This window comes from Colobus angolensis, unplaced genomic scaffold (assembly GCF_000951035.1).
Source record: "Colobus angolensis palliatus isolate OR3802 unplaced genomic scaffold, Cang.pa_1.0 Scaffold7, whole genome shotgun sequence".
Lineage (NCBI taxonomy): Eukaryota > Metazoa > Chordata > Mammalia > Primates > Cercopithecidae > Colobus > Colobus angolensis.
Window position 1 is genome coordinate 9,491,129 of NW_012120709.1, and position 21,040 is coordinate 9,512,168.

The 21,040-nt window shown below is 33.4% G+C and overlaps 1 protein-coding gene across 1 annotated transcript in view; it reads left to right on the plus strand.

The window, feature by feature from the left end:
• Nucleotides 1-21,040, plus strand: part of DYNC2H1 (dynein, cytoplasmic 2, heavy chain 1) — a 377,952-nt gene that overhangs the window by 39,037 nt on the left and 317,875 nt on the right. Inside the window, exons 23-36 of the mRNA XM_011927022.1 lie at nt 824-979; nt 1,068-1,182; nt 2,026-2,196; nt 3,086-3,468; nt 5,148-5,280; nt 5,376-5,493; nt 7,395-7,507; nt 9,471-9,590; nt 12,642-12,792; nt 15,517-15,722; nt 16,864-17,046; nt 17,641-17,823; nt 19,829-20,052; nt 20,800-20,915. Of these exons, the coding sequence (XP_011782412.1) occupies nt 824-979; nt 1,068-1,182; nt 2,026-2,196; nt 3,086-3,468; nt 5,148-5,280; nt 5,376-5,493; nt 7,395-7,507; nt 9,471-9,590; nt 12,642-12,792; nt 15,517-15,722; nt 16,864-17,046; nt 17,641-17,823; nt 19,829-20,052; nt 20,800-20,915 (2,372 nt within the window). The remainder of the gene's footprint in view (nt 1-823; nt 980-1,067; nt 1,183-2,025; nt 2,197-3,085; nt 3,469-5,147; nt 5,281-5,375; nt 5,494-7,394; nt 7,508-9,470; nt 9,591-12,641; nt 12,793-15,516; nt 15,723-16,863; nt 17,047-17,640; nt 17,824-19,828; nt 20,053-20,799; nt 20,916-21,040) is intronic.

The following is a 21,040-nucleotide window of genomic DNA, read 5'->3' on the forward strand; positions in this document are numbered from 1 at the left end:
TCATCACTTTTTAAAATACAAATAATAAGCATTCATGTACTGTTGTCTTAGGAATCATGGTTGTGTTACATAAGGATATTAAGAGAAAGCAAATTTCAAGAAAGGCCTAGAAGATAAATTTACCTAGAAGTTATATCAGGGGGTTGGAATTGTCACTTTCTTTGAACTTATCCTATTTAAAAATGAAATATATATAGTTTTCAGAAAAATTACTTTTAATGCCTCTGAGAGAAAAATAAATCTAGCATAATAAGTAATAATAAAAGACTTCAAAGAAAAAAATGAGTTGTTGACTTATAATAATATAAAGTATTAAATTTGAGCACTGCTTTAGGTTCTATTTAAGCAGATGCTTTCATAAGTGAGTAGAGTGAGTCAGTTTTATTACCATAATTACTAAATGGCATTATACTGACTAGATGAAGGATCTCTTATATCTGGAAGCTTGCCCTTTCAACTGAGAAGAGTATTCTTTTCCCAAATTAATATGTAGATTTACACAATCTTGAATGTTTACATATATAAAATATGTATTATGTACATATAAGTCTCTCTATATTACCAACTCAATTTTGACTTCTTTGGATAAAATGTATATTAATGAATTTATAGAGTTCATATATGAGTAGGTAAAGTAAAATTCTCATATTAGATAGGTAGTTTCCTCATGTTCTTTATTGTAGTTTCTTATTGTATGTCTATTAAACATACACATGTGTGTATATACACACATACAAGGATTGGAGTTAAATAACTTAATGGTACTTAGCAGTATCAATATTTCTGTTTTTAAAATTTAATATTCCAATATTTGTTTCTATAGTGATGACTGCCATCATTTTAGACTAGAAGAGCCTAATTTCTCCCTGACAAGTAGCATCTCTAAAGATATTGAGAGCTGTGCACAAATTTGGGCTTTTTATGAAGAGTTTCAACAAGGATTTCAGGAAATGGCCAATGAAGACTGGATCACTTTTCGGTTTGATTCAAAAACAATATTTAGACTAATAATTTGGTTGTTTTATTTTTGGATGTAAACTTTGCAATGTGTTTTTGGTATTTTATAGGACTAAGACATACTTGTTTGAGGAATTTTTGATGAACTGGCATGACAGATTAAGGAAGGTTGAAGAACATTCAGTGATGACAGTGAAATTACAATCAGAGGTTGACAAATATAAAGTAAGATTGTTTTACTTATTTTGCTAGTTAAAAACAATGTTTGGAGCTTTTGTCTTTTTCTTATGTAGTGACTGAACTATATAATTTTACTTTATATGTTTTTCAATTAAATTATTCCATTTCATGAAGAAAATAGGAAATACAGAGTAAATCGCAGAAATTATTGATATTTCGGGCGGGTGCAGTGGCTCACGCCTGTAATCCCAGCATTTTGGGAGGCCGAGGAGGGCGGATCCTGAGGTCAGGAGATTGAGACCATCCTGTGAATGGTGAAACCCCGTCTCCACTAAAAATACAAAAAATTAGCCAGGTGTGGTGGTGGGCACCTGTAGTCCCAGCTACTTGGGAGGCTGAGGCAGGAGAATGGCATGAACCTGGGAGGCGGAGCTTGCAGTGAGCCGAGATGGTGCCACTGCACTCCAGCCTGGGCGACAGAGCAAGACTCCGTCTCAAAAAGAAAAAAATAAAAAAAGAAATTATTGATATTTCTACTATCAATGAGAAAGAAGTTGTAAGAAATTTATTTTAAAGTTAAAAAACAGAGTGTTTATACATTCCAGTCCATCATGGGTCCTATCATATAATAATAAAAATAGAGATAGTCTATGTCATGTTTTAAAATGTATTAAACTACAAAGGGTAATTTGTGTGTATCCATAGCAACATTTAATCAAAAGCTTTATACAATTCTGTTTAAGAATATGATTTTAAGATTATTAAACAAGAAAATGGAGTAATTAAATTTTTGGTAACTAATAAGCATAAAAGTAAATACTAATTTGCATTTTGCTAATACATGTGTAGGTGTATACGTATGACTTTTTCTTTTTTCTTTTTTAACAGATCGTAATTCCTATCTTGAAATATGTGAGAGGGGAGCATCTTTCTCCAGATCACTGGCTTGACCTTTTTCGTCTCCTTGGACTTCCTAGGGGGACTAGTCTAGAGAAACTACTGTTTGGTGATTTGCTCAGAGTAGCTGATACAATTGTAGCCAAAGCTGCGGACCTTAAAGTATGACTCACTTTTATAAATATCCCATAAGTCTGGCCTTTTTTAATATACAATATTGCTTGATATTTTGTTTAAATACAAAAAAACTAGTCCTTTAAGGGAATCAGCTTCAATCAAAAAGTAAACAAACACAAATCATTTTACATAAAAGAAATAAAAAAATTATGTGATACGTTACACATAGAAGCTAGAGGATACACAAATCCAGAGAGCTAAACCAAGAATCAGTTTGCTAATCAGGTTTAGAAAAGGTCTCAGGTAAAAGTAAAAGTTGCCACAATTCTATTACAAGTGACAGACTTTTAGTGTTTCGTTCTGGCCATTCAAAAATGTAAGGACTCTTGATGTCAAATTGTTTTATTTCCTATCCAAAAAATAAACTTTTGTGTTTGTTAATAACCCTGTAATGTTTTTAAATAATCTTGAGAAGTTATGAAGCATGACTCTTGCAGAAGATAACTCTAGTTGATTGTTAATCATTTTAGATGTATCAGAATCTGCAATAAGATTACAGTATAATTCCTGAATTTCTTTTGTTCCAAATATGGGCCTTTTAGTCTGTAAGACTTTAAATAAGCCAAACTAGTTTTGTCTTTTGTGATGGATGCTTTAATTTTTTGCTTTTCTTTTAGAGAAGTAAAAAGCATAAGGCAGAACTTTGTATATATTTTGACCATGTGAACCAGGATACTTAGTATCTTACATGATTTGATAAAATAGCCAGTAATTTTCTTGGGTTGCATGTAAAATAGAGTCACTTAACTTTTTTTTTTTTTTTCCTTATGATGAAAAGCCAGATAAAATATATTTTTCATAAACTACTTTTCTGTTATTTACTTATGTGATAATTAATGTTGAACTAATAAACATGGATATTTTGTGTTAATAGGATTTAAATAGTCGGGCACAAGGTGAAGTTACAATCAGAGAAGCTTTACGTGAACTTGATCTTTGGGGAGTTGGAGCAGTGTTTACATTAATTGATTATGAAGACAGCCAAAGTCGAACTATGAAGCTGATTAAAGACTGGAAAGATATAGTAAATCAGGTTGGAGATAATAGATGCCTTCTTCAATCCTTGAAGGAGTCTCCTTATTATAAAGGATTTGAAGATAAAGTATCAATTTGGGAAAGAAAACTTGCAGAGTTAGATGAGTACCTGCAGAATTTAAATCATATTCAGAGAAAGTGGGTGTATTTGGAACCCATTTTCGGTCGTGGAGCATTGCCAAAAGAACAGACACGCTTCAACAGAGTTGATGAAGATTTTAGGTCAGTACAATGATGTAAGACATAAACATATATGGTAGTTCTTTTTAAAAAATTCATATTGTGAAGTGCTTAATAAAGGCAAATTACTTTTACATTATTGGTATTCTCTGTGTATTCAAACTCTTTCTCTAGAGGATCCTTTTGAGAAGCTTTCTCTAGTGGATCCTCTCATTCAAGCATTTACTTCTTGAACCATTATGGTGTGGTCTCTGTTATTACTCCTCTACTTAATAATACATACTTCCTAAAATCACCAATTACTTTCCTGTTTTAAATTCAAAGGGCATTTTTCATTTTTTATTTTACTTTATCTCTCATTAGGATTTAAGTTGAACATTTCTTCTTTCTTAGAAAGTCTCTTCCATTGGCTTTTGTGATATTGTCCTCTCTTGGTTTTCTGACTGTCTCTCTAGTTCTACACATAGTTCCTAGTCCTTAGCTGTCTCCAAACCTTTAAATGTAATCATTCTCCAGTCTTCAGCCTTTGATTTTGTTCTCACTGTATTCTCAGGTAATCTTAACCACTGCCAGCATCAGTTCTCTTTTATGTGCTTAGGTCTCCTCAACTTACATGTACAGCCCATATTTCTCCTCTGAGCCCTAAATCTAGCAAACATGCTCAAACAGTAGGCTAAAACTGAATTCATGAGCTTAATTTACTAGTTCCTTTCCAACAAATCTTTTTTCTTTTTGATTCCTATTTCAATAAATGGCCCAACCTAATTGTTGAAAGCAGAGACATGATGTATGACTTTGATATCTCCCTCTTTCTCCACTTTTACATACTTTAAGTTGCCAAATTTTGTTGATTCTAACCTACTTAGTGTATCTTGAACCAAACACCAGTACAGAAGTTTATCTGTACTTCTATTCTATTCTAATATTCTGTATCTCTCACTTGGATTATGCACATTAACCTTCTGACTTGCTTTTATATAAGTTTTTCACACAACAGCCAGAGTAATTGTTTAAAGATGCAGGTTCAGCACTTTCTTTTATTCCTGTAAATAAAACTTTAAAATAGTTTCCCATCGTGCTAGGGATAAAGCATGATCTGCTCCTTGTTCATTTCTGTATACTTTTCTTGTGCTGCTCTCCATTTTGCTTTAGTGACTCTGGCTTTTAGTTTCTCGGACATACCTATCTTTTTCCCAGAATCTTTGTCAGAAACTTCTTCTACTCGCTCACTTTTTCTTTTTATTCTTCATCCACATGTCAATTTAAATTACTTCCTTAAAGAAGTCCTAGGTTATGGGTTGCCCTATTAGCCATTTTAGTGGCTAAAATACCTAAAAAGTATTTTAACTTTTTACTTTATTTATTTATTTAACTTTTTACTTTATTTACTTTATTTATTTATTTTAACAATACTTTTTAACATTTATCACAATTTTATTTAAATATTTCTAGAAATTATTTGATGTCTTTTGCAGTCACTGGAAGCTCTCTATTAGGGCTTAAAATTAGCTTAGCAAATGAAATATATAAGATAATTGATAATACGGGAATTTAAAAATAGTATTGTGATATTAATTTTCAACATTCCTAGAGGTATAATACTGTTATAATAGTATTACCTTTAGTTTGTTTTAAGCAGGTAAAAAAAAGTCTTAATCTCCTTTTTTTACCCCCCAAATTGTTTAAATAGATGTGAAGATACTTTTCTTTTTCTTTTGTAGATCAATAATGACTGATATCAAGAAAGACAATAGAGTCACAACATTAACTACTCATGCTGGAATCAGAAATTCTCTACTAACAATACTTGATCAGCTTCAAAGATGTCAGAAATCATTAAATGAATTTTTGGAGGCATGTTTTTTAAGAAAAAAATATCATAAATTGTAAAGTACTTGATATCTTAATTATTTAAAAAAAAAGCTATTTTTTGTTTCTATTTTTATTAGGAAAAACGCTCAGCATTCCCAAGATTTTATTTTATTGGTGATGATGACTTATTAGAAATATTGGGCCAGTCTACTAACCCATCAGTGATTCAGTCTCACCTTAAGAAACTTTTTGCTGGTAGGAGTCAACATTTATTTAACAGATATTTATTGAGTTTCAACTGTCTGTCAGGCCTAATGTTATGCTCTTAAGTAGATTACTGAATACAGTAGTCAGTTCATAGATCCAAATACAGTTCCTATACCCAAAGAACGTACAGTTTAATAGGGGAGACAAGGTTGTAAGTTGACAAGTATAATACAGTGTGACAATTCCGGTGAATGACATAAGTATGTGGTGCTATATCTCCATCTGTGAGGGCATTTAGCTCAGTTTTAGGGCATCATGAGTAAGTGACATCTAGGGTGATATCTGAAGAATGTATAGGCCTTAGTTAGAAAAAGGTAGGCAGGCAGTGGGAATAGGCTGTTCTAAGGCCTGGAGTGAAGGAGAATATGCCCCTTCCTTATTGAGTTTAAGATCTCCTGAATGACATCCAGGTGGAGATACTCCATAGGCAGTTATTGTCAGTGAAGAGACCTAGGTGAGAATGTAGGCGTCATCCATATAGAAATAATAGTTAAGCTATGGGAACAGGTGAAATTACATGGGGGAAAAGTATACTGTCAAATGCTTTGATGTTGTAGAGTCACTTTAATGGGATACTTATTAGTGGCAAATGGAATAGGCTTATTACCAAAATAATGACTATTATTTTCTTAAAATACTTAATTTGCTTGGAAAGAGCAAGCAAATACATGCTTCTATAGAGCAAACAGCTCTATAGAAAAGAGCTGTATTTTTCAAATTAAATTTATGAAGTAAAATAATTTTCATCATTTTAACTAATAATCAAGGATCAGCAAAATATAACCCATGGGCCAAATCTGGCTCACTACTTGTTGTTTTTTAAATAAAGTTTTGTTGAAACATAATCCTGCACAGTAGTTTATGTATTGTTGTCTATAGCTGCTTTCATGCTATGAATGCAGTGTTGAGTAGTTGACACTGACCATATGGTTCATTGGACTTAAAATATTTACTCTCCGGTCCTGTACAGAACTATTTATCAATTCCTGTGTATCTGAAGCTTTAGGATGCTTATATTTGTAAATATGATTTGGGCAATGGGAGGTAGTATAAAACAAACACTTGGAATCAGAAGCCTTTCATTCAACCAATCTCTCTACTGTTTATTAATTGGTTATCAAATTACCTCTCTGAAATTTAGTTTTCTTCTTTATATTACAAATAATAATACAGTTTTTTTATGAAGATCAAAATTACATAGTATGTTCAAGTTTTTTATATACTATAAAGTGATATGCAAATTTGGGGGAGGGGGAAGTCTTATTTGCCGTCAACACGTTTACCTGTTCATGGGCATTTGGGTTATTTCCAGTTTTTGGCTATTATGAATAAAACAATCATATAAGTCTTTTTGTAGACATACATTTTTATTTGTATCGGATAAACACCTAGTTTTGGAACTGCTACATCATATAGTAAGTATATGTTTCACTTTTTCAGAAACTGCCAAATCATTTTCCAGAGAGGTTGTAACATTTTTCACTCCCCCAAGAATGTGAGTTAGGACAGTTCTTACTGATTGGTATGTACTAGTTGAGTAGGTTGCCTAAATTTTTTTTTTCTGGAAAATGGTAGGAATGAATAAGCAAACATATATAGAAATACCTAAATAAACATTCACAAATTTGACAGCGAATCATGCCATGTATAGTTAGATATTGATAAGAAATATTTCAGATGAGTGATAAGAATATTGATCCAGAAAGTGATTTTTTTTTCCCTCAATAGGACATTTAAACACTAGGAACACTATATATTATGTGGCATACATTATAATTCAGTTATATATGTTTTAGGGTATATATTAACACTATTTGACACACATATATTGTATCTAATAATTGTGTCTTTAATCTTTTTGCATTTCAATTGTTGCTTTTATATTTCAGGTATTAACAGTGTTTGCTTTGATGAGGAATCAAAGCATATAATTGCAATGAAATCTTTAGAGGGAGAAGTTGTACCTTTTAAAAATAAAGTTCTTCTATCAAATAATGTAGAGGTAAGCAATTCTTTTTCAAATAATGAAAACAAAAAGAATTAACTATATATGAACTTTGTTTCTAAAATAATTTCGTCAATTTAGAGGGTAAAGTTGGTTAATTTAGGTATTTTAGGGAACTCAGCTCATATCTTAAAAAATGATTTATTTTGTTAGTTTCAGAGTGTTTTGATATTAAAGAGAATATAGATTTTTTAGTCTTTGGAAGGCAGCATGTAATTTTGAAAAGAACCTTGGCCTTGGAGTAAAAAACCTTAGATGTTAATCTTAGCTCCATAACTTAATAGCTATGTGACTTAGAGTGTTGGTTTTCTAATCAGTAAAATGGTAATCTCAATACAGTTGGAGTATTTCTTATCCAAAGTATTTGGGACCAGAAGTATTTCAGATTTCAGATTTTGTTGGATTTTGGAATATTTGCATTATGTCAGTTCAGCATCCCTAATGTGAAAATCCAAAATGCTGCAATAAACGTTTCCTTTGAGCATCATGTCAAACTCAAAAAGTTTTAGATTTTGGAGGATTTTGAATTTTGGATTTTTGGATTAGGGATATTCAACCTGTAACTGTTGCAAAGACTTTCAATTAAAAATTAAATGAGATAATTGGCTTTCAGTACACTATTTAGTGCTTGGAACATGGTACTCAAAAAATTTTAGATGTCTTTACTCTTTAAAATATGAATTTGTATAAGATAATTTGGGTGAACAAGTAAGCAAACAACTATCGATTAACTGGTTCTGCAGGACTGGAAGTAAACTGATCAAAGACCTATTATAGGCATATAGCTAAAACTAACTAGCAATAGATTGCATCACATGGAATTGTAATTTTTCAGTTTCAAATTATCTTCCAACTGGAAGCCAGGGCCCATGCCTTGTCATGTGCATGTCCATATAGCCTAGCAAAATGTTTATTCCTGGTTAGGCTTCAACATTTTATTGGATATTGATTACATAAATCAGTTGATTGAAAACCTGGGAGATTTGCTAATCATATTTGGTTAAGAGTTTTGTTGTTTTTCCTCTCATAGTTTTATTGGATGTATACAGAGAGACAGAGCTTAAATTTTAGCAACTGGGCTAGAGCATGTATACCAGCAAAGGGAAAATTGAAACTCTAGAAGCTTTATATTGTTAGCAGAGAAGGTGTCTCTGTTGCCATGCACTGAGAAGCAGATTCTCGCTCTTTAGCTTCAGTGAATTTTGATGCTATTTTCAGTACTGGAAAATGCTCTACAGATTGAAAAAAAAAAAAAACTGGAACTCAGAGTAATTTAAGTACACAATGATGAAAGGCTAAGATTGCAGCTTTTGCCTTTTTATTACAAATGACATATTTTTAAGGTTAAGAAGTGATTCATATTCATTGTTTCTATCAATGATCATTGTCACTTTAACTTTTTATTATTTTATATATGATCAAGTGAGTGGAAAAATACATTGTTTTCACTTTGAAACAAAATTAGTTTTGTTGGATGAAGCAATCTCAGCCCCCAAATAATACATTTAATCCTGATGAAGCAATCCCTTCCTATGGTTACAACTTTATGAAATAAGATCACCAGGATAGCGTGAGCCGGGGCACTTAGCCAGCGATTTTGACTCTGATTTATTGACCAAACTATCTGGTTTGATTCGTCATAATGATGAAGTGAATGGGTCAAGTTTTAAATGCTCATATTATATTGGCTTGTGTAGATATAGTCATGGTAGTTTTAGCCACAAATTTATGAGTTTTCACACTCATCATTATCCTAAGAGGTGAAAAAAATTGTTTTCTCCAAATTATTTAAACTGTTCATTAAGAAAATAAAGAATTATATTCCTATAACACATTTTAGGATTGTAGTGATCAATAGGAAAGTATAATACCCTGTCCTGAAATAAAAATATAGAGTTAGTCAGTAGGTTCTATATTTATTTTATGTCTTGTTGATATTATTTTCCGATTTCTTTTTCAGACATGGTTGAATGATATGGCCTTGGAAATGAAGAAAACTTTGGAACAGTTGTTGAAGGAATGTGTTACTACTGGGCTAAGTTCTCAAGGTGCAGTTGACCCATCTCTGTTCCCTTCACAGGTAAGGGGGCTTATGTGTAGAAGGAACATAGGCATGGTACGTGGAAAGATCCCTGACCTAGGAGCCAGGAGGCTCAGATAAATCGCATCTGTTTTCTCCCTTTGTCTAACAGTTAACGGACAAATTGCTTAACTTCTGAGTCTCTGTTCCTTCAGCTGTAAAGTGTGGGGGATGAATTGAGATCCAAGCAACCTAGGCCAGTGGTGAGTAGGATGGGGAGAAGGGAACCAGGCATCTGATAGCTTCCTGGTTCCAAATGATTAGTCCATCATGATGGAGAGGCACAGGATCTATAACACTGCTGTATCCTACCCGTCCACCCCTCCCATGGGATCATCTAAGCATTGGAGCTGGCAGGAACTTAGCAGGTATTAGTGTACATCTGAAACAGTCATAACACTAAACTGTAATATTGACAGTGAGAGTGAGGTCATATGGTGAGTTACAGAGATTGCTGGAGCTCAGGGTTGATAGGCATTCATCCCTCAACACTGGATACTAGATATTTAGCTTACAAAATTTGTATCAGTCTATATCAAAATGTGGCACTAAGACTTGTGTTAAACATCCTGCATTGTTTAATAGTTGGGCCAGACTAATGTTACAGGTGTAGGTCATCAGGAACCTTAGTTCTTAGGGACTGTGGATGGTAGATATTGGGATGTTTCATGATGTCTCAGAAAAATCTACCCAGCAGCTCTCAAAGTTATTTGCTTTTCAAATAAAAAAAAAATGTGGTGGCTATTGAAACAGGTTTTTACGTTGATTTTCTTACTGTATGGAAGCTTGGAACAGTTTACATTCTGAACCATTTTCTCATACATGCCATTTGTATCTTTTAGTATTTTAAGGCAAACTGAAAAGTTTCAAAAAAGCTCAAGTTCCTAGAGAAAAATACAAGTAATCATCACTGAATAATCAAAGCCATTGTAGAACCAGAGTAGACTGCTTTATTACCACTAAAAATGTTTCCTAGTACTCTGTCAACTTCCAGATAGGATTTATAGATCAGCTTAGAATAAAAGACACAGTATAAAAAAGTCTACAAAAGCAATATTGTATAATATTTGGGTTAGGGAAATGACAATTGTGTCAGGAGATATAGTGGGAGATAATAGGCTAAAGAAAGTTGTTGGATTTCAGCCTGCAACTGACCTCCGGGCCCTTGAGCAGTCAAGTAAAAGTGGGAACTACTAAAAATGGAAATAGTTCATTACTAAAATAAAGAATTCTAGTTTATTAGCAGTTAATGCTAGGAAATATTGATCTCAAGAGTTTTACATAAGGGGATTGAGTCGCATAATTGGTTATTATGTACTGATAATTCAGTTACTTTTTTTGTATAGACCTGAAATAATGGTAGAGAGGGCACTTTCTGGTCTGGGAAGGAGGCAGTGTGGTAAAGTGGAAAGAATCTGACTTTGGTTTAAATACTAATCTTTGCCAGTTATCCTGAGTAGAATATTTTGACACTTACTTTACTTACATGACTTTCAAGTACCTACATTATCAAGTCATTTTGAAGGTTATTTTTTTTTTTTTGACGGAGTCTTGCTCTGTCGCCCAGGCTGGAGTGCAGTGGCCGGATCTCAGCTCACTGCAAGCTCCGCCTCCCGGGTTCACGCCATTCTCCTGCCTCAGCCTCCCGAGGAGCTGGGACTACAGGCGCCCGCCACCTCGCCCAGCTAGTTTTGTTTTTTTGTATTTTTTAGTAGAGACAGGGTTTCACCATGTTAGCCAGGATGGTCTCGATCTCCTGACCTCGTGATCCGCCCGTCTTGGCCTCCCAAAGTGCTGGGATTACAGGCTTGAGCCACCGCGCCCGGCCTTGAAGGTTATTTCATAATGTTTGCAGACCACCCCTAGTTGTCATTACATTTTACGTAATTAATAATACTAGTTCCTATCCAGCTGTCTTAACAGTAATGTGATTTTATAACACAAGACTGTAAACTATAACTTTTGTTAGCCATTCACAGAAATTATGTAGCCGACTGTAAAAAATTAAGTTTATTGATATGCATTCATAATATAGAAATTCAGTAGTATTGCCTAGGATTAGGCTTGGAGGTGGCAAAGGAACATTTTCATATAAAAATCAAAGAGCACAGTCTTTTTCTCAAAAGCAGATTTGGTTCTCCATAAATGCCTCATCATATACCTGATTAAAGAAGCTGATGAGTTTCATAGCACAAAGTTTGTTTGGGCGATGACTTTGCTTAGAAATGAGTTACTAATTGGCTTTCTCTTCCATAAAAGAACCATAATGTAATATTTATAGAATGTTTTAAGTTGGAGTAAGACAGCAGCTTAGCCTGCTCTGATATGGAGTGCAGTGGTGCGATCTTGGCTCACTGCAACCTCCGCCTTTCAGGCTCAATCAATTCTTGTGCTTCAGCCTCCCAAGTAGCTGGGAGTACAGGCATGCGCCCCTATACCTGGGTAATGTTTGTATTTTTTAGTAGAGACGGGGTTTCTCCATGTTAACCAGGCTGGTCTCGAACTCCTGGCCTCAAGTGATCCGCCCACCTCGGCCTTCCAAATTGCTGGGATTAGAGGCGTGAGCCAATGCGCCCGGCCAAGGCAGATCTTAATTTAGGAAAATATTGGAATTTTGCTATTGTAGCCTTCGGTAGTATATTAAGAAATTATTTTGAAATGCTAAAGAATGCCCTTTTACTAATTAGAATGCATCATACTTTGATATCTTTGTAGTTTACTGGTTGAAAAGCAGCCATTTCTGAAGAGAGGGGAAGAAAATACAAAGGCTTTGAGGTTGCAATAAACATAGTGGGTTATAGGACCAGAAAAAAATAGGCTGGTAGTAGAGTATAGTATGAAACGAGTTCTGTGAAGTAGGCTTGGCTGCATCATACAATGCTTTTTCTACTACTGTATTACTCTATTAATATTTAAGGTTCCAGTATGATATTAAGATGGAGATATCCAATATACAATTGGCAATTTGAAAAAAGGTATCTTTCTTTAAATTTATAAAACATTTCTAAGTAAATTCACCTTTTAAAAATATATTTTTTCTTTATTCAATAGATTTTATGCTTGGCGGAGCAGATTAAATTCACTGAAGATGTAGAAAATGCCATTAAAGATCATAGTCTTCATCAGATTGAAACACAACTGGTGAATAAGTTAGAACAATACACTAACATTGATACAAGTTCTGAGGATCCAGGGAATACTGGTATGGAAAAAACATTCCCTTTTCTGCCTGGTTTTGGGTGATTTTTTGGTATTCTATCCTAATTTACCTATTGTTTTCGACTATATATCTGTGTTGGTGATTACTTGAGGAATTACAACATATATACTTAAATTTTTATAATGTACTTTGAATTAGTAATTTACTAATTTAAATAGAATATAAAAACCTTACTACCCTATAGGCTTCTTTATTCTCTCCTTTTAATATTGTAGTTGTGTTACTATTTTACATCTGCATACACTGAAAACTCCATGAAATTATGTTATAAATTTTGCTTTTAACCATCAAAGATATTTGAGAAAACTTAAGAGGAGGACAGCAATCTTTTATATACACCTAGCTGTTTACCATTTCTGTTGCCCGTCCTTTATTCCTGATGTTCCAGGTTTCCTTCTAGTGTCATTTTCCTTCTGTCTAAAGAACTTCTTTTAGTGTTTCTTTTGGAAAAGGTGTGCTGCCTATGAATTCACATAGATTTCCTTTACCCAAGAATGTCTTATTTTACCTTTATTTCTGAAGAATTTTTCAGTGGCTATCCTGGGTTAACAATTCTTTTCTCTCAGCTTTTAAAGTGTTCTACTTCCATCTGAGCTATATGTTTTCTGATGAGGAATCCACAGTCATTTGAGTTGTTATTCTTCTATAAGTAATACATTACTCTTTTTTTTGGCAGCATTCAAGACTTTATCATATTCTCTAGTTTTCAGTAGTTTGATTGTGATATAGACACATCTTTGCATTCATTCTATTTGGGGTTGTCTCAGTTTCAATCTGTACATTTGTTTTTCACCAAAATCTGGGAAGTTTTTAGCTCTTATTTCTTCAAATATTATTTCTGTATTATATTCTTTCTCCTATGCTTCTGAGTTTCTCATGACATGAATGTTAGACCTTTTGACATGGTCTTAGATCTCTGAGGTACTGCCTTTTTTTTTTTTTTTTTAAATTTTTCTCTTTATTAGCCTGCACAATTTCTACTGCTCTGTCTTCAAGTTCACTGCCTCTTTCCTTTATTATTTCCATTTCAATATTGAGTCCATTCAGTGATTTTCAAAGAATTTAGTATTTTTCAGCTTGAAAATTTCTATTTATTTATATTTTTTATTTCTTTGCTGAGATAGTCTGTCTTTCCACTTGTTTTAAAAGTCTTTACCTTTTACTTCTTTTACTTCTTAGAGCACTTTTATAATAGGGCTTTAAAAGGCTTTAAAGTATTTATTTATTTTTTTTTTGGAGGGCGGGGACAGGTTCTTGCTCTGTTATCCAGGCTGCAGTGCAGTGGTGAGACTGTGGCTCACTGCAGCCTTGACCTCCTGAGCTCAAGCAGTTTTCCCACCTCAGCCTCCTGTGTAGCTGGGGTTATAGACACATGCCACCATGCCTGGCTGACTTTTTTATTTTTTATAGAGACACGGTTTTGCCATGTTGCCTGGGCTGGTTTCAAACTCCTGGGCTCAAGCAGTCCTCCTGCCTTGGCCTCCCAGAGTGTTGGGATTACAGGCTTGAGCCTCTTTGCCTGGCAATAATAGTACTTTAAAGTCTTTTGCAGATAACCTCAACGTGTATGTCATCTAGATACTGGTACCCATTATTGTCTTTTCTTATGTGAATTGAGATTTTCTTGGTTCTTTGCATGTTGAATAATTTTGGATGATATCATGGACATTTTGAATATTATGTTATGAGGGTATGGGTTTTGTTTAAATCCTCTGGAGAATATTGATATTTTTGTTTTAGTAACTGATCCTGTTGGGTTCAGACTGCAAGTTGTAGCCAGCTTTCTGTGGGTTATGGTTCTGGTGTCAGTCTGTTTTCAAATCTTTGCAGTGCTATTTCAGTCTGTCCCTCATGTGTTCCCTAGTAGCCAATTCCAGTCTTTGGTTTCTGATTAGAATGAGATCTATTCATGTACCACACCTTGGCAATGAGTCCAGGAGTTCCTAAAGAAGTTTATGGGGTTATTTTTTCAATCTCCTTCTTCTCCATGATCTTCCCGGCATTTTGTGGTTCCCTCAGCCTTCTGGTTTGTTTCTCTGGCCAGAAAGCTGGGGTTCATGTACTTTATTTTCTTGCACACTTTTGTGCAATTTGAGTTTGCCTACTCTCTTGGGATCACAGCTCCTCTGGAGTTTTAGGGACTTCTGGGTCCCAGCTGCCAGTGAGATAGCTAGCAGAAGACCCCTTTCCTTCTAAAGCTTGAGCTAGAGGTGGTCTTCTAGAGCTCTCTCTACACCAATTTGGGTTTCTGGCTACATTGGGTATGGTCCTAGGGTCAGAAGGGGGGAAAAAAACAATGGTAAATCCACCACTGGTTTGGTGTCACTTCTAATTCTGGTCTTCCTCAATTTGCCTGCTACTCTTTTCAGAGTTCTAAATAGCGGTTCAATGTATGTTGTCCAACAGGTTTTTATGCCTGCATTCACAGGGAGAAGCGGGGTGGAGTGTGCTTACTCCTTTGAATAAACTGAAACTCCTTTTTCTTGAAATTTTGATATCTTAATTTTTATACTCAAAATTCTTATTTCTTACTTACCGGTAGATTTGGCTTTTTTAGCTTATGTGATTTGTATTACTATACCATTCATATGCGTCATGAAATTACCATTTAAATTCATTGAGAACTCACCTGTACACATAATCATAAATTATAGAAATCACAGGCTAACATTTTCTCCAACTGTCAATATTTTTATTTGTGCCTAGAATCGGGCGTCCTGGAGCTTAAACTTAAAGCCCTAATTCTTGACATTATCCATAATATTGATGTGGTAAAGCAGTTAAACCAAATTCAAGTTCATACAACTGAGGACTGGGCCTGGAAAAAACAACTTAGATTCTATATGAAAAGTGATCATACATGTTGTGTTCAAATGGTGGATTCTGAATTTCAGTATACTTATGAATATCAGGTATGAGTTGTGGCAGTGTTTTATATTTCCAATTAGAAATTATTTACTTTAAAGGAAATTTGTTATTGGTAGAAATACTTTTTTATTTAAGTAGTAATTTTTCCATAATATTTTTAGTATTATTGTCTTGTTTAATCAGAATTAGAAAGGTGTCACATAAGAAAAAAGTGAAACTTCATTCTATATACAAAAAAGTTAACATATTGCTAGTATTGTACTGAATTCTCAAAAATGTACCTTTACTTGGAGTTGCATTTATATACAATTTGAAATATATCTTCGTCCGAGGAGAACTGAATATAGACAACCTCAGTCGAAGCAATTTGGTTTGTGTCTCCTTATACAAGGCAAAAATTAGTGTAATTTTAAGTATGCTAAAATGTTTGCTAAATATTTTTAAGTTTGTAAGATGAAAAAATTTTCAGACAACCTAGTTAATGTAACATGTTCTCAAAAATTCCAGCTGTTGCCTTTGCCTTTTTCTATCATAATGAATGAATCATCAAAATATATTTACAATATTGTTAATAAACCTATGTTAGGAGAGCTGCCAATTGACTTTTTCAAAAGGGAAATGTATTTGAGACCCAAATCTATCTACCCAAATCGAGGAAAAACACACTGTAAATTGTAGCTGGAATGGGAGTCTGTTTTCCCTACAGTTTAGTAGAAACTTTGAGAATTATTTGATAAATTAAAATGATTAATTTCATAAGAATTTTTCAAATTAATTACACTTTGTGATCTCCAAAATAGTTCTGATTTGTGGATATCACAAGAGTCAAGGAAATAGTTTATATAAATTTTAAAATATGAAATGGGATGATTACTGTATAATAATTTTGGATTTGTTTTCCTTAGAAGTATATCTTTGTGCCATTAACAAGAGCTTGAGAAACAATTTTGAAACCTAACAATGTACTGAATATAGTATGAAATACTTTCTTGAAAAATAAGTTTGATTTCAGTTTGTGTTTAGAAAGCTTCTTTCACTAGAAAAAATTTTGGATATTTTTCTGTGTTTAAAACTTTAACCTGTTTGTTGTATTTTTATCTTTTTCACTAGGATCTCATGCTGTAAAAATATTTGTAAATGTTGAATAGAACATGAATACGCTGACTTTGTGTTGTTCTTATATAGGGTAATGCTTCCAAACTGGTTTATACTCCATTGACAGACAAGTGCTACTTAACTCTCACTCAAGCTATGAAGATGGGACTTGGAGGAAATCCTTATGGACCAGCTGGAACTGGGAAAACGGAGTCAGTAAAGGCTTTAGGTGGACTTCTTGGAAGACAAGTTTTAGTCTTTAATTGTGATGAGGTAAAATAAATAATTATCAAAACATGTAACAATGGGTTAATCATATTTAGATTAGTTTCTATTAGTATACAAAATACTCTACTTAAAAATCAGTACATTTAAGTTACTTGAAGACAGAATTTGTTTAAACTGAAATGTAAAATGGACAGAGGTTGTACATAGTGTAGTCCAAAGCTTTTCTAAGAACTATGGCAAACAAATAATTTAAAATACGGAATGAATATTTATATATACATTGTAGACAAATGTTTTTAGTAAAGAGGATAATACAAAAGGAAAAATCTTCTATTCATTTCAGATGGCAGTTTTAAAAACATTTTGTATATAATTTGTATTTTGACTTAAAGAGTAACTAACACAAAATCTTGTGTTTGTTCTGTAAACTTGTTAGAACACTTTCACATGCATTATTTTGTTTATCCCTTGAAATCAACCTGGGTTTTGAAAAAGTAGCTACTTAATCCCCATTTTAAAATGAGCAAAAGAGGCATGAATGGGTGAAATTGTTACCTTATCAGTAAGTGACATTAAATATTAAGTAGTTATGGAGATTTTAATTATTTTTTAATGAATATCATTTTTGTTGTTTTTAAGGGCATCGATGTGAAGTCAATGGGACGAATATTTGTTGGTTTGGTGAAGTGCGGGGCCTGGGGTTGTTTTGATGAATTTAATAGGCTGGAAGAATCTGTGCTGTCAGCAGTTTCTATGCAAATCCAGACAATTCAAGATGCTTTGAAGAATCATAGAACTGTATGTGAACTGCTTGGCAAGGAGGTATAGCACATGTTGGGAATTTAAAGAATTAAAATATTTTATAAGACTTGATATTACTCATACTCAAGCAATATTCTGTTTTTATTTCTCCTGACACCTATGTTTGTAGTCTGTAACCTGTGTGATAAGCTTTTTTAGCTATAAAATGTTTCTGAGGTTTCTTACCCTTTTTTGGTCCTACTTTCATTCTTTCATTATTCTTTCTTTTTTTTTTTTTTGAGACAGAGTTTTGTTCTTGTTGCCCAGGCTGGAGTGCAATGGTGTGATCTTGGCTCACTGCAACCTCCGCCTCCCAGGTTCAAGCAATTCTCCTGCCTCAGCCTCCTAAATAGCTGGGATTGTAGATGCCCGCGACCACACCCAGCTAATTTTTGTGCTTTAGTAGAGATGGGGTTTGATCATGTTTGCTAGACTGGTATTGAACTCCTGACCTCAGGTGATCCACCCACCTCGGCCTCCCAAAAGGCTGGGATTACAGGCGTGAGCCCTGTGCCCAGCCCATTATTCATTTTTAAACTTTCCGTTTTGGATATTTCAGTTATAATAATATTTATATTGTTGTATTGTATATTATGCTATTGTCTGTGCTGACATTGCTCACAGTGCCTTAATGTATTGTCTCATTTAATAATTACCACAACCCTTTGAAGTAGGTGCTATTATTTTTTTCCCTGCTTTGTGGATGAAGAAATTAAGACTTGGTACGTAAGAGTAAGAAGTGGAGCTAGGAATTGAACCCAGGTCTGTCTAATTCTGAGCACAAGTTTTTTGTTTAACTTTCAAGCATAGGAGCAGAATGAAGCACATGTTTTTGATCTTTATTCTATATGAATGTTAAAACAACAAACACTTAGCTATTCTGTTCCTCACTTCTCCCCATAGGAGATATACATTAATGTCACTAAAATATAAATTCATTTGTACAGAAAATGTACACTTTTTTATATAATGTGGATTGCTGAATACAGAAAGTTGTAAGAACTAAGAAATTATCATGTTATATAAAATAACATTTTCACAGTACAAATTTTTCTAGATAGCCCAAGAAAGTAAGATAAGTTCTAAATTGTTAACATGTTATTTATGTGATGTTTAAACTCTTCACGAAGAAAAAGAGGATAACCTATTCAGTGAGAATTACCTGCCGTCAAGATTTAGTTTCTTCTACATTCACTTTTTTTTCTTCTCTCAGAAAGAGTTATCTTTTCTCCCAACCAATACCAATCTTTTCACCTGTGCTTTGGAATCCTCTTCCCTGGGACCTTATTATCCCTTGTGCTATCGCTTCAATCTTCCCTCCTCTACCAATTCTTCATTAGGTTTTAAACATAATCACATCTTTTTCATCTTAATAATAACTAAAACATAAACAAACCTTCCCTGATTCATACTTCCTCTTTCTCTTTTCTTTCCTTTGTAGCTAGATTTCTTGGTTTTTCTACTCTAGATGCTTATACTTACTAATTGCCCATTCGTTGTTTACACATTCTAATTTAGCTTCTATTCTTAGGGTTTTGCTGAACATCCTCCTACTAAGTGCTGTTATCACATTCAGTTCTTCCCTGCCATAATATTTACTACGTTATGATTGCCTCTCTGTAATACCAGATAGACTCTGAGTTCCAGAGTGGCTTAAACCATTATTTAGTTCAGTTGTCTCTGTGTACTTAACAAAGTGTTTAGTACTAAGAAGGCTTTTAGTAAACATATATTTAATGTATAAATAGATAATTAAATTAGTATCTCTTAAACATTCAGCCTCAGAAAACTTATTATAAATAAGCTCTGCAAAGCAGCATAGGTCCTAAGGAATTTATCATATATTGAGTAAGGAGGTGGTAAGTACATTGGAGGTTACCTTTAGCTAAGGTATAAGATTTATATGTATTAATATGTCAACAAAATTCCTGTTGGCAGTATATTTTATAATTATAGTTTCAAATATAAATGATGCCTGTATGTTAAATATTTAATTTAATATTTAATATTTAAATTAATATTACAGGTAGAAGTAAATTCTAATTCTGGAATTTTTATCACTATGAATCCTGCTGGAAAAGGTTATGGAGGAAGACAAAAACTGCCTGATAATCTTAAACAGCTTTTCAGGCCTGTAGCTATGTCTCGTCCGGACAATGAGCTTATTGCAGAAGTGATTCTCTATTCAGAAGGCTTTAAAGATGCTAAAGTATTGGGCAGAAAATTGGTAGCTATTTTCAATCTATCTAGGTGAGTTTTCTTGTTCCAAATATTTTTGTATTTTCCATTTTTAATGATTGATTATGGTTATTAGTGATCATTTTCATATTTTCTCAATTCCCCTTTTCCATTATTTTTATTCTGATGATTTTATTGTAATTATGGTGTAGATATGAAAGGCTTTAGTGTGCACAATAAAAATATTGGGTTCAAAACTACTTTTCGTAAATATTATTAATTTGATCAGTTTTTTTCTTCAAAATGTTTATATTAGAGTGCTTCAGCTAAATGTTTCTTATTGAACTAATTTACCAGCTGACCACACACAAGCTACTGTTCTTCGGAAAGAATCCCTCACAATTTTTCTTATGTCTTATTTCTGGTAATAGAAACTGACATTTAGCTTCTTTGGGATAATGTACAATTCTGTTCCATATCACTTAAGAGATAATGGTAAACTAGACAGTGGCAGCGATTGAGAGCAAGATGGATTGATTAAAGGCTTTAGGCATAAGGGTAGCAGGTAATTGTCATTTGGTATCTTCATTAAGATAATTAACTTGTTCATAAAAGCTTTATCTTACCCTTGAGAACTGTCCATCTTTAACAGCTTACTTGAATGATTATTTTGTGTGGTTGGTTCCCTTATATAAATTAATGGGATATCAACATTCATTTCTAAGTGTCAGTAGTTATATTCTGTATTTCTTTGGATGTGATGATGAAAGTAATTTCTTCCAGCTATTTGATGCATTGATTTCCACGTCTCTACTTCAGGGAACTTTTGACACCTCAGCAACATTATGATTGGGGTTTGAGAGCTTTGAAGACAGTCCTGAGAGGAAGTGGAAATCTTCTTAGACAGCTAAAGAAAAGTGGCACTACACAGAATGGTATGATTGATTATTCCAAATACATTAGCTTATTTTTTAAAAACATAAACGTTAATTTAGAATAGTTTGAGATTTACAGAAAAGTTATAGATACAGTATTAAGGATTACTGTATACCCTGCCCCA